Source organism: Sus scrofa, chromosome 14 (assembly GCF_054392235.1).
Source record: "Sus scrofa isolate SSC_HxYL_T2T_F1_AM1 chromosome 14, Sscrofa_HxYL_maternal_Yorkshire_Landrace_v2.0, whole genome shotgun sequence".
NCBI classification, from domain to species: domain Eukaryota; kingdom Metazoa; phylum Chordata; class Mammalia; order Artiodactyla; family Suidae; genus Sus; species Sus scrofa.
The window spans coordinates 62,702,912-62,715,989 of NC_139396.1; the positions used below are offsets into that span (position 1 = coordinate 62,702,912).

General features: G+C 45.8%; 1 protein-coding gene across 28 annotated transcripts in view; it reads right to left on the bottom strand.

Annotated features, from left to right (window-relative positions):
* UBE3B (ubiquitin protein ligase E3B) overlaps positions 1 to 13,078 on the bottom strand; it is a 59,298-nt gene that overhangs the window by 43,856 nt on the left and 2,364 nt on the right. For 18 of the 28 annotated variants that reach the window (XM_005670735.4, XM_001929210.7, XM_005670732.4 and 15 more), the window contains 8 exons: positions 10,905 to 11,007; positions 9,484 to 9,665; positions 9,205 to 9,325; positions 7,488 to 7,547; positions 6,964 to 7,068; positions 5,372 to 5,468; positions 3,443 to 3,528; positions 1,473 to 1,555 (listed from right to left, as the gene is read on the bottom strand). In XM_005670735.4, the coding sequence (XP_005670792.1) occupies positions 1,473 to 1,555; positions 3,443 to 3,528; positions 5,372 to 5,468; positions 6,964 to 7,068; positions 7,488 to 7,547; positions 9,205 to 9,325; positions 9,484 to 9,644 (713 nt within the window). In that variant the 5' untranslated portion in view covers positions 9,645 to 9,665; positions 10,905 to 11,007. Of the gene's footprint in view, positions 1 to 1,472; positions 1,556 to 3,442; positions 3,529 to 5,371; positions 5,469 to 6,963; positions 7,069 to 7,487; positions 7,548 to 9,204; positions 9,326 to 9,483; positions 9,666 to 10,904; positions 11,099 to 13,078 lie in introns of those variants that run through there. The other 10 variants (XM_084995537.1, XM_084995542.1, XM_084995543.1 and 7 more) reach the window with 2 other exon arrangements.

Here is a 13,078-nt window from a genome sequence, read left to right on the forward strand (position 1 = left end):
TTATTTAATTTTAATATATTTCCATTTAAATAGCCCCATGTGGCTAGTGGTTAGTGGAAAGCACAGTCTCGACCAGGCGCTGCCAAACTAAGGCCACAGGCCAATTTCTGCCCACCTGCCTATTTCTGTAAATAATGTTTTATTGGAACACACAGCCATTCTCATTTGTGTATGCACTGTCTATGGCTGCGTGGCGGCTACAGTGCCAGAGTAGCTGTGACAGAAACTGTGTGGCCCACAGAACCGAAAATACTCATTAGCTGGCCTTTTACAGAAAAGGTCTGCCAACCTATCATCTAGACCATCAGACTGCAAACTGGTGTTCCACGGAAAATGACTCTACAGGATAGTAACGTCCACCATCTAAAACTAAGGTGAGAATATTCCATGTTCAGGTATGTTTGGGCCAACATGAGGTTAAACAAGCCCAAAGGTTTTCCTAGCGCAGGACCTGTCAGCTTTCAGCAGGATGGTGCCCTGTGAATTAGCAGGAGGGGGCAGATAGGCAGCCTTACCAAGCTGGTTTGACCACAACACTCCTTCTTTCTCAAGTTAGACATTATCTTGGGGATTAAGATTATCTAAGATTATCAAGCTATTTTATTAACAACTCCCCACGTTATTATTCCTCTCAACAGGTTAAGAATGTTCTGGACCCATCAACGAGCACAGCTATTTACACCTGATTTGCTGGTAGGATTTCTCTCAGGAAATGTTGAGCTTCTTAAGCATTTTACATCTCTCTGAAGTGATGACGGGAAGGTGAATATACCCTCCTGTCTGGTCCTCTGCATTCTACTGTCTTAAACCTGTGTTCTCAACACTATTCCTTTAATCCTTTTGCCCTGCCCTTTGCTGGGGCCTCTTCCAACTCTTACATTTCCTTTATTTTGCCACTTAAAAGCTCAAAAGACAAAATGATTCTATCTTGGCCCCCTAAAGAATAAAAGCAATTCAGTTTGAATAGCTTCCCTCAAATCATGATGCAAAAGTACTCAGAGGTACAGATGGAAGATTAAGAAGTAGAGCAGTTAGGAGTTCCCATCATGGCTCAGTGGAAACGAATGTGACTAGCATCCAGGAGGACACAGGTTCGATCCCTGACCCCACTCAGGGGGTTAAGGATCTGGTGTTGCTGTAGGCTGTGGTGCAGGTCACAGATGCGGCTCAGATCTCACGTTGCCGTGGCTGTGGTGTAAGCCGACAGCTGCAGCTCAGATTTGACCCCTAGCCTGGGAACCTCCTTATGCCATGGGTGCAGCCCTAGAAAACACAAACAAACAAACAGACAAATGGAAAAAAAGCAGCAGCAGCAGCAGAGCAGTCAGAGATGTGTCATTTTCCCCAAGAACAACACTTGCTTTAAATTCTAACAAAGTAGGAAAACCTATACCTAAGCTAAGTAACAAAAGGAAAGCAAGACAGGAGGCCTTCAGGAGTACACCAACCCTCTGCAACAGTTCTCTACTTACCGCAATGCTAGAGAAAAGGCTGCTGTTAAAGTGCCTTTGGACAGACAAGGCCGGGGTCTCGCCAGGCCACGGGTTAACAATACCTGAAAAGAAAACTGTAACTGGTCAGGGGGTAATACCAACTTTATATTCATTTGTACATAAAAAAATGTACAATGAATACTTCAGATAAAAAGTTGTGTTGAGGGAGGTCCCATTGTGGCTCAGCAGCTTACAAACCCAAATAGTATCTGTGAAGACATGGGTTCAATCCCCGGCCTCACTCAGTCAGTTAACCATGAGCCATGGTGTAGGTCGCAGACGTGGCTTGGATCCTGTGTGGCACAGGCTGGCAGCTGCAGCTCCAATTTGACCACTAGCCCGGGAACTTCCATATGCTGAGGGTGTGGCCCTAAAAAGTAAAACAAAACAAAACAAAACAACGACAAAAAAACCTGTTGCAATGTTTTTTAAAAATGAAAGAAAAATAATGTGGATAGAAGTTCGTTAAATCACTCTTTAATTTAAATATTACACTCAGTTTTTTCAAAAATAATAGTTTAAAAAAATTAACAGCTTTTAACAAAGAACACAAGATTTTATTTATTTATTTAAAAAAAACCATTCTATTTATTTATTTATTTAGTCTTTTTGCCTTTCTAGGGCTGCTCCTGCAGCATATGGAGGTTCCCAGGCTAGGGGTCTAATTGGAGCTGTAGCCGCTGGCTTACACCAGAGCCACAGCAACGCAGGATCCGAGCTGCATCTGTGACCTATACCACAGCTCATGCAACGCCAGATCCTTAACCCACTGAGCAAGGCCAGGTATCGAACCCACGACCTCATGGTTCCTAGAAGGATTGGTTAACCACTGAGCCATGACGGGAACTCTCAAATACAAGATTTTAAATCTCAACTTTTTTTTTTTTTTTATTTTTATGGCCACACCTGTGGCATATGGAAATTCCCAGCCAGGGACTGAATCTAAGCTGCAGCTGTGACCTATGCCACTGCACTGGGCCAGGGATTGAACCCGTACCTCCACAGACACCTGAATTACTGCAGTTGGATACTCAAGCCACTGCACCACAGGAGGAACTCCAAAATCTCCACTTTTTTACTAGCAGTTCAGAGTTATGGTATCAAGTAGAAGCTTCCACTAAAAGGAATCATTGATAATTCACCTCTGGCTGCCACCCCACTTTGCAGGGCTGCTGTGAGGATAAAATGAAACCAAACCAGGAAAGAGCCCACTTAGTACCAGGCAGACTAAATCGATGTCATTTCTCAAATTCGAGAATCCCAAAGTACTTTTTTGGGGGGGGTCTTTTTAGGGCTGCACCTGTGGCATATGGAGGTTCCCAGGCTAGGGGTCTAATCGGAGCTGTTGCTGCTGTCCTACGCCAGAGTCACAGCAATGCCAGATCCGAGCCGCGTCTTTGACTTACACCACAGCTCACCGCAACGCCGAATCCCTAACCCACTGTGCAAGGCCAGGGATCAAACCTGCAACCTCATGGTTCCTAATCGGATTCGTTTCTGCTGCGCCAAGATGGGAACTCCCCAAAGTACTTTTAAACAGTGATTAGTTAGCTTTCTGGTGATTCCCCAGATATATGAACTGGCATAGTAACATGCAGTGTGGATGGAAGGTGGTTTAAGAACCCAGACCTTGAAACTTAATTCTAGACACCAACCAAGAAGGAGCTCTGAGGCTTTCCCACGCTTAAATTTCAAGTGACTACATTATCCCATCATTGAGCCAAAAATGTAGTGCAATAAAGGGATCCCAGTCATTGTCCTCCCTTTACACAAACCACAAGGGTCTCAAGGTGGTGGGGATGGAGGGTTTGGGGAGGGCACTAGGCCTTAAACCAGTCCTGTAGAAAGTGCTCCCGTGAGGAGGCCAGCAGGTATGCTGACACCAGATGTAACAACCCAAGTGCAGGTACTGCAGCATGAGTCACGGATTAGGGGTGGGGGTCACAGACCTGAAGTACAGAATAAAATCCATGCTGGTTGAGATGGCCCATTATATTTGCACAAATGTGGTTCATGGCTGGTCGAAGACTCTCACCTAAATGAAGACAAAAAGTCTGAGAAAAAAAAAAAAAATCTCTAGCCCTAATGTAAATGGTTTCTGTGCCCCAGGCCCATGGCTGGAAGGAAACAAGAGCCCCTCTGGCTGGCCTCCCTGCCGCCCACAGGTCTGGTACTGGGGTTCAGGGAGACCCACATCTCCGGAATTCTCTCTCCTGGAGGCCTGGTTCAAGGGTCACCTCTTAGGTGAAGGGTCTTGACATTTCCCGTAAGTAACACCCCAGGCTTCCAAGCTCCTGTAGTACCTTCTCTAATGCCCACCGAGGCACTTTACTCCCTGTGGCACCTCCTCTCCCCACTGGGTACAACCTGGCAGGGCCCAGAACACACCATTTTATTTTATTTTATTTTATTTATTTTTTTTGTCCTTTTGCTATTTCTTTGGGCCGCTCCCGCGGCATATGGAGGTTCCCAGGCTAGGGGTCGAATCGGAGCTGTAGCCCCCGGCCTACGCCAGAGCCACAGCAACGCGGGATCTGAGCCGCGTCTGCAACCTACATCACGGCAACGCCGGAGCCGGATCGTTAACCCACTGAGCAAGGGCAGGGACCGAACCCGAAACCTCATGCTTCCTAGTCGGATTCGTTAACCACTTCGCCATGACGGGAACTCCAGAACACACCATTTTAAATCCGCCCCAGAGTCCAGGATCATGTCTTAAACAAACCCTCCTTCCTGGCCCGGAGCCTTTGCACATGCAGTTCCCTTGGGTTCAAGGCTCTGTTCCTCCTCTGCTCTTGGCTAACTCTCCCTCTCCCTCTCCCTCTCCCTCCAGCTCTCAGCCCTGACATGACTTCTTCAGGAAAGCCTGAGCCCCAGACAAGGCAAGGCCTCCCCACTCCACTGAATTCGCTTCTTTCCTGCGCTCTTCCGCCCAAGCACCACCTGTCACGCTGCTGTCACGTGTACATACCCACATATACGACTCACATTCACACACATGTATACGGCTTCTCTGCAATGTTTGTCCCACCTCACCCCACCACCCCAGACTCAAGTGTTGGGAGAGAGGGGAGGTGGACACAGTGGTTCAGCACCTAAAGCCCCAGAGGACATGACCTTTACCGGCTCTCAAGTGCCTGCACAGCCCTTGGAACAGAGCAGGCTACTGGTGGAATGGATGAAGCTCACTTCATGAAACACACAGGGCTGAGAAAACATTCGGGGAGGAAGCGGCTTTACCACAAGCAACTTATGGGTAAAATAGAATTATTCTGCTACCAAAGATTCTTCAAATGAAATGATGAGGCTTAAGTGAGGCCTTACCACTTGGAGGCTGAGGTGCTGTGGGAGTTAACTGAGATCAGAACGACTGTGCCTTCAGACATAAATTCTGAGAAGGGACGGTGGAGCCCACAGTCTTGACCATATTCTGTTTGTTTGTTTCATCTTTTTGCCTTTTCTAGGGCCACTGCCGTGGCATATGGAGGTTCTCAGGCTAGGGGTCTAATTGGAACTACAGCTGCCAGCCTACACCAGAGCCACAGCAACACAGGATCTAAGCAGTGTCTGCAACCTACACCACAGCTCACGGCAACACTGGATCCTTAACCCACTGAGCAAGGCCAGGGATTGAACCCGCAAACTCATGGTTCCTAGTCGGATTCGTTAACCACTGCGCCACGATGGGAACTACCCTGACCATATTCTGGATACTACGGTGCAGTGGGACGGGACGTGCCAAAGGCATCTCCGTGTTTATGTCCTAGGGCCTTTCCTCAGGCTTGTGGTGGCAAATGACTTCTTGAAAAGATGAAAAGGTCCCCAAACTCTGTACGGAAATACTACTTAGGAAAGATTTTTAAGTGAGTCCCACAGACCTTTTCCCCGGAGAATTTTCCATGTTGAAGTGTCTGTGAAGGTGACAAGCATTGTGAGGTACAGTGTGATGAGTTTGGAGTCTTGTAAAATTTCAGGCTAGAAACAATAAAGAGAGTAAGATTAACACACTCGTCCTTCAGTCCAAGACAGTGAAACAGCCATTTTATAGCAAGCAAATGAACAAATGAGTCAGGATTATCAGTCAGTCTTTATTCTATTCCTCTTGCGGAATGACCACTTTAGGAATGAAATAACAGGGATTTCAGCACACTATGCCTGACCACAGAATCTGAAATACTCTTGGGATGGAGAATTGAGAAGTCTTCGAAAACAAGATGACCAGGGCTGGCTTGCTATCTGTATGCATTTAGGCTTTAATACATGCATGTATGTGTGTACGTGCACTGGAGCAACAGAGAAGAAATGCAACTGAACATAATAAGGACTGTGGGCTCAGACTTCTGGCTTTAGAACTTCTAGCTGTGTGATCTTGGGTAAGTTTCTTAACCTCTCTGTACTTCAGCATCCTCCTCTGTTCACTAAAGAGAAGAACACTTTCTTTCTTCACTGAGTTGTGAGAAATTAAGATCAACTTATATAAAGCACAAAGTACAGTGCCTGACACACAGATAACACCATATAATACTGGCTATTATTGCAATCATGATTATAATTCATGCTGCTGCTCAGTCAAGGCCAAGAGAGCTATTTACAAATGCCCCTAGAGAGACATGTCTGGGAATGCATCACTGGGGGCTCTGGGAACATCTGCTCCATTGCTCAGTCACTACCTGCATCCTTGCCAAGCTTTGGCCCTGAAACTTCTCCCTCCTGCTGTGCAGAGTGGAAATGGCTCCTGCCCACCTTTGTGTAACAGAAGAGGGGGTACCTGACCAGGTGGGGCTGGTGGTGGTGGCACTACCCTACCTGTCTTGCCACTGTGACTGTGACTCAGGGTTGAGACCAGGATTCCACTGGACCTTTATGAGTCTTTCCAGATTTCTGAACTGGTGGGGGGAGGCTTCCCTTTGCTCTTCAGTCAAAACAGAGTAAGGATGAGAAGCCAGAACCACCAGCTATCATGATTACGGAAGGAGAGGACAAGGTAGTTCCAGAAGGGAACACAGACGAGAAAAGGGAACGAGAGAAAATCCAGAAGCCTTGGCTCTGGTGGTCCCCAGCTGCTGCGCTGGAGAATATACTCTGTGACAAAATACTGTCTTTCTTGCTTAGCTTGTATGTATTACCAGCTGCACTCATGGTGGGCTTCTGCCCTGCAGCAAGAGGACTGACTAATCCAATAATGTGAACTATGAAGTATCCACTATAGCAAAATCATTCTAGACAGATTCCCTGGCATCAAGACTGTGCTGCATGCAGGTCAATATTCCAAATGCTGTTCATGGAAGAAGGGCTCAGGTTGATAACAGCATCTAACTCGCGCTCTCTGGGACCAGGGGCTCCAGGAGTTCTTTACTAGACTCCAACTGATAGATCACAAAGGGATAACCTATGAGGACTCTGAAAAAAATATACTCTACAGGTCTCAAGGGGGTAGGATACACTTACAGCTTTGTTATTATTTTTTTACCTTGAGCTGCTTAAGAAACTCACAGCAATACCACAAAATGTCTTTGATCTGTTTAATCCACAGGAGGGTGAGATCCTTGGAAAGAGCCAGGGACACGTACCATACCTACAAGCAGGACAAAGAGAAATGTAATGGGCGGTCACAGGGATCAAATGACATACATGCCAGCTACTGGAATGGGACCAACTAGCTAGGTCCAGAGCCAGATAAGGCAGGAGGAGGAATGGATAAATAAGCAGCAAATAGAACTTATTTTAACACTAAACCCAAAGATAAAATAGCCTGGGAAAGGACTGTCCCATGCTGAGTATGAGGCAAGAGCAGAAAACAGCTTCCTGGATGATGCGGAGGCTAAGGACATCGGTTATATTTTGTTAATGTTTTGCTCCACTTCTGATTTGTATATGGTGTGAACACTGGCAGAGTCACATACAACCAAGTCAGAACATTCACCAGGAACTTGCAGAGCCAAATCGGCCCATTTGAGGGCTCATGGGAGACCTTCCAGCTCCCACCCCACTCACCTTCGGTTCGTTCTCAGCCTCCATGCTGCTCAGGATGCAGCGACACAACTTCTCAAATCTCTGCAGAAAGGCAGAATGGACATTATAAACCCCCACAGTGAATGGAGAAATGAGAAAGCAGCAAATGTTCGGTAGGCCCCTGGTATGTGTGTGCGGGGGCGATGGCAGCTGACTCCCACTGGGATCCTATTTAATTCCCACTTGCAGATGTGGAGACCAAGGATCAGAGGGGCCAAGGAGAGGCGCTCAAACTGGTGGCTCACAGGCTGGAGGGGTGCTACATGTGTGACGGGTTGGGATTCCCTTCGGAAAAACTAGATCAATCTGATAAACTGGGCCTGGATTCCTGCAGACTAGTAGCCGCCTCCTAATTGTGTTCAGCCATTTGTAAGCACTTTGGATACTGACTTTTGCCTCACAGACTGTCATATCATTACTTTGATCTTAAAATGCAAAAGCAGTAAAAGTGGAAACTGGAACCTGGGTTATACTCTGGCTATACCAGCTGGGGACCCACCCTTAGAAGTGGGGTGGCCCTGGCTGCTGCCCTGCCATATGGAGCTGTGGTCAGTCTCCTCTGTAAACGGGGGTCACCTCAGGGCACCTGCCTGTCCTCTTCTGCATGGCTGCATGTTCCCTGCTGGCGTCCTCCTCCCTCTCCTGCTGGGTTGCTGGCTCCTCCAGGGCAGAGACCTTGCCCATCCTGTTTCTTTCTTGGACCCCAGTGCCCAGAAGAGGGTCTGGCACAGTGTAAAGCTGAGTAGTAATGGATGCCTAAGCCCCCATAACACAGAGGCACGGATAAGTGGTGTCCTTAGTATTGTGACAGATAACCAGCTGCTTCCCTGGAATTGTACTTTCTAGGCTGATCGCTCTAATTCCAAATGTACAACTACTATGTTTTATCTGGTTTGTAGATTTTAGAAGAAATTTCAAATTAGCCACCAACTTTTACAAAGTAGAAAACTGAGTATCAAAGATATCCATTGTCTCCTCAAAAAAAAAAAAAAAAAAAAAAAAAAAAAAAAAAAAATCAGTGCCTGGGCGTGCCCTTCATGGCTTAGCAGTTAACAAATCCAACTAGGCTCCATGAGGATGCAGGTTTGATCCCTGGCCTCACTCAGGGGGTTAAGGATCCAGTGTTGCTGTGAACTGTAGTATGGGTCTAAGATACTATGCGGCTTGGATCCTGCATTGCTGTGCCTGTGGTGTAGGCTGGCAGCTGTAGCTCTGATTCAATTCCTAGCCTTGGAACTTCCATATGCCGCAGGTGTGGCCCTAAAAAGCAAAAATAAATAAATAAATAAATAAATAAACGAGTTTCTGTCTACCACTGGCTGGAGCTGAGGTGTAGCCACCCTTTTGGAGGGCAGTCCACAGCCCAGCTCTTCCTCCAGGGTCCTCACCACTGCTGCCCATCCGTTACCATTTACTACGACTCAAGAGTAGCTTGTTCCTTCATCTGCCTAACCTGTCTGGCTCCTGCCTGCAGCTGAGGACAAGTGCTTGTAACAGTCAATGTGAAAAAAATCACGATATTCCCCAGCACAGGGTGTGATTCCTATAAAACAGGTTCCAAGAAAACAAAAGGGGCAGGATGCGGGGGTAACAGAACCTGTCTCATAGTTGCTCTAAGGACTAAATGAATTAATATTTAGCAACCACTTATAAAAAAACGACATATGGTAAGCAAGGTGTATGTTTGCTATTACTTTACCTCATTATCCTCTTTAATTCTGAACAAGAACAGCAGTTTCCTGGCAATCTTAAAAATACAAAGTGCACTTCTTTTACTGGACCCAGAGTCATCTGCTTTTAAAAACTCATCAATTTCTCTCCTAGGGAGGGAAAGAGGAAAAAAGACATTTCAAATGAGGAGCTCACAGCAGCTGGAAGGCTATTTAAGAACTGTAAGAGAATAGCAATCTTTTTTTTTTGGTTGGGGGGGCTATTAATTGGGAGCAAAGAAAATTACTAAGGAGTTCCTGACACCTACCTGATTTCTCTTTGCAGTCGACGCCGACAGAGAAAACTCCGCACATGGGCCTGAATGTCCACGGCTGCCCGCTCCCGCTCTTTCTGCACCAGCCTTTCCTCTCGAGCCTGACGGGCTCGATCAATGAACCATGCCCTCGAGGTCTGAGAAACGGTGAACATGTCTGCAAACTTGCACGAGCCCTGCAAGGAAAATGGCAAGTGGCTGAGGTAGATCATTGTATGAAAAACACTCAAGGGAAGGGGCTCAGGAGCAAAGGGCAGGAAGGGACTTGGGCCACAGCAAAGGGCCGCTCAGGACCCCCAGCACTCTCCAAAGGGCTAAGAGCTCTCCTGGCACAGGTCCCAACATCCTGCTGGCTCCTCTCAGGCAACCGCTCAGACCAGCAATGCTTTTTCCTGTACTAAATAATTACATTTTCTTAAGAGAAAGAACCCAGTGCCTGGCATAGGTTACAGGCTCTGTAATCACTCCATGAATAAACAAAACATGAATCGATTCCATCCATAAAGCTCTAATTCAAAACAGGCATTCTCAAGTCAAAGAATATTTCACTGAGCAATCAACTTTTATTTTGCCAAGTAAAGACTTAAGGGAAAAACATTAAACATAATTATTTACTGTCATCATTATCTTATCCATTCACCCAACAAATATTTATTGATACTTACCAGCACAAAAGAACCCTTTCATTTTTTCTAAAGGGCCATTGAAATAATAAAAAAGCCAAAGGTACATGCTTCCAGAATGTGAGACAAGCCTTTAAATCGAATACGTTTGGTTTTAAGTATAACTTATTCTGCGGTACTTACTGTTCTCAGCCTCCCAAGGGCCGATGAAAATTTTAGAGCAGAATTGTTCCCATCCATGGGTGGAGGCTCTAAATTATCCACTACATTTTAATCTAAATCACCAGTAACTGTCTTTTCCCAAAGGGATGGCTTTGGCTGCTAGCCAAAAGCACACAGTACTGGTCCACAGAGCCTCGCACACTGAGGTGATGTATTTAGAAGCTTGACAACTTTGTCATTCTATCCAAAATATATAATCAGCCCAGCTGACACAAGCACTGAAATGAACTACTCCGAAATCCAGACTTCTGGAGAAACTTCTCTTTACCAGGTTACTTCACTCAAAGCAGCACCCCCATGAAAATATTTAAGAATGAAACGCTCACGTGAGGCTCCCCCACCATCAATATGATGAGGGACACCTCTGTGGCCCTTGTTCAACACTGACCCACCGCACCTGTTATACAAGGCTTTTCCATCAGTAATTCTCAAGACAAATGAACAAGGAGACAAACCCTCATAGGAGGTGGTGGAGAGGAAGCAGAAGAGGGAGACTCTTCCCAGCAGGAAAATAGGAGGTTGCAAGCAAACCGTGACTAAGTACAGGTAAGAGTATGTCAAAATGTTCACCTGGAGGGAGCGTGAGAAGACAGGTGAGAGAAAGGCAGTGGTCTTCTGGATCGTTCACTCTGCCCCAGCAGTGGAAGTCTGGAGCGCTCAGCTGAGGACCTGCCTGTGACGCAAAAAGGCCAGGTAATCATTAGTGATCTTGGACAGGACTCACGGCCGAGGGCAGCTTCCCACTTCAGAGGAGCTCGCCTTCTCTGGCAGAAGCAGAAGAAAAAAAAAAATCCAGACTTAGATTTAGGTTTGTTTGTTTTTGACTACATCTGCAGCATGTGAAAGTTCCCAGGCCACGGATCAAACCCGTGTCACCACAGCAACCTGAGCCACACCAGTGACAATGCTGGATCCTTAACCTGCTGAGCCACCCGGGAACTCCAGGATTAAGTTGTGCAGGTATGGCATTCTATATCTTTTTCACTGAGAAAAATAAAAATGCTCCATTTTAAAAAAAGCAAAAACAAAAGAACCTGTGTCTTTAGTTAATGTTGGACCTAAATGGGAGATGCATCTCCCTAGTCCACAGAGTTTAAAGGGAATAGGATGAAAATGAGCTCAAAGAAGTCGCTCAGTTAAAACTGTATGTGCTTTGTGACAGCAACCAAGAATAAGAGGGGATGGAATGTTAAAAAGCCACTGAGTACACCTGAAGCTAACACAATGTTGTAAGTGAGCTGTACTTCAATTTAAAAAACATGGTAATAAAAAAGACCATTGAAAATTGTTTGACATTTTTAGCAAGTTGGAAAAATGTTTATGCCTAAGAAATGAAAAAGGGGCTGGTTACGAACCAACGTGATCCCAATTACATAATGAAAAAGAAAAAGGCATATGCGTATGTAGATACAAAACGGGGGAAAAAAACACCACCATAAAGAATGGTTGTTTTAACTAGTGAATATATCAAAAAAGAAGCAGACTCACAGAAATAGAGAACAAACAATGGCTATCAACGGGGAAAGGAAGGAGGAAGAGGCAATAGAGGGGTAGGGGGTTTAGAGGTACAAACTATAAGGTATAAAATAAGCCATAAGGATATATGGTACAGGAGTTCCCATTGTGGTTCAGTGGGTTAAGGACCTGATGAATCTGAAAATGCAGCTTCGATCCCTGGCCTCACTGAGTGAACTAAGGATTAGGTGTTGCCACAAGATGCACTGTAGGTCACAGACACAGCTTGGATCTCGCATTGCTGCGGCTGTGGTGGAGGTCTGCCGCTGCAGCTCTGATTCAACCCCTGGCCCAGGAACTTCCATACGCTACAGGTGCAGCTGTCAAAAAAATAAATAAAAAGGATATATGTTACAACATAGTATAACCAATATTTTACAATAACTGTAAGTGCAGTATTATGTTTAAAAATTGTGAATCACAATTGTACACCTGCAACTCTTTTTTTTTTTTTTTTTTTTTTGCAACTCTTTTTTTGAGGGGGCACAACATGTGGTAGTTCCCAGGCCAGGGACTGAACCTGCACCACAGCAGCAATCCCAAGCGACAGCAGTACCAATGCTGGATCCTTAACTTACTGTGCCACAAGGAACTCCTATATACCCGTAACACATGCATTATACTGTATATCAATAATACTTCGATTAAACAGTTCTTCAATTTTAAAAAAAAGAATGGTTGTTTTGAGATAGTGGAACTGTGGGCATTTTGCTTCTCTAACTACCTGTTTCCTGAATTCTCCACAGAAGGCACATGGCGAGGTGACAAGGCACTGTGAAAGGCCCCTGTGCTTTGGAGTCACATGGAGCTGGAGTGGCCCCTAACTCTGCCACGTACTGCAGGGAGGTATCGCAGAGCTGTTCTGCCTTATCTGTTAATCAGCTTAGATGCTGACTGTGAGGACAGAAGGAGATACACACCAAGTACCTATCGAGGGCTGATGGAGCACACTGTCAGGAAGTCTACCTGACGTGTCATTTTTATAGACACAAAAGGTTTTCCTTTTTTAAACTCTTCAGCAGAGGCCCCCATCCGTACAGTGACTCTGGTTCTCTGGGTAGGGAATAATGGTCACCAGTGAGGAGTTTTTCCTATCCCTGGGTACACTAAGACTCACCAGTTCTGTCACTTGGGCTATGAACCTCTGGCTCTGTTTAGATTGGGTAACAGCTTCAAGCTCCTGAGACCTACAGACGAACTAGCCCAAGTCATACTCTTTCCTTAACACG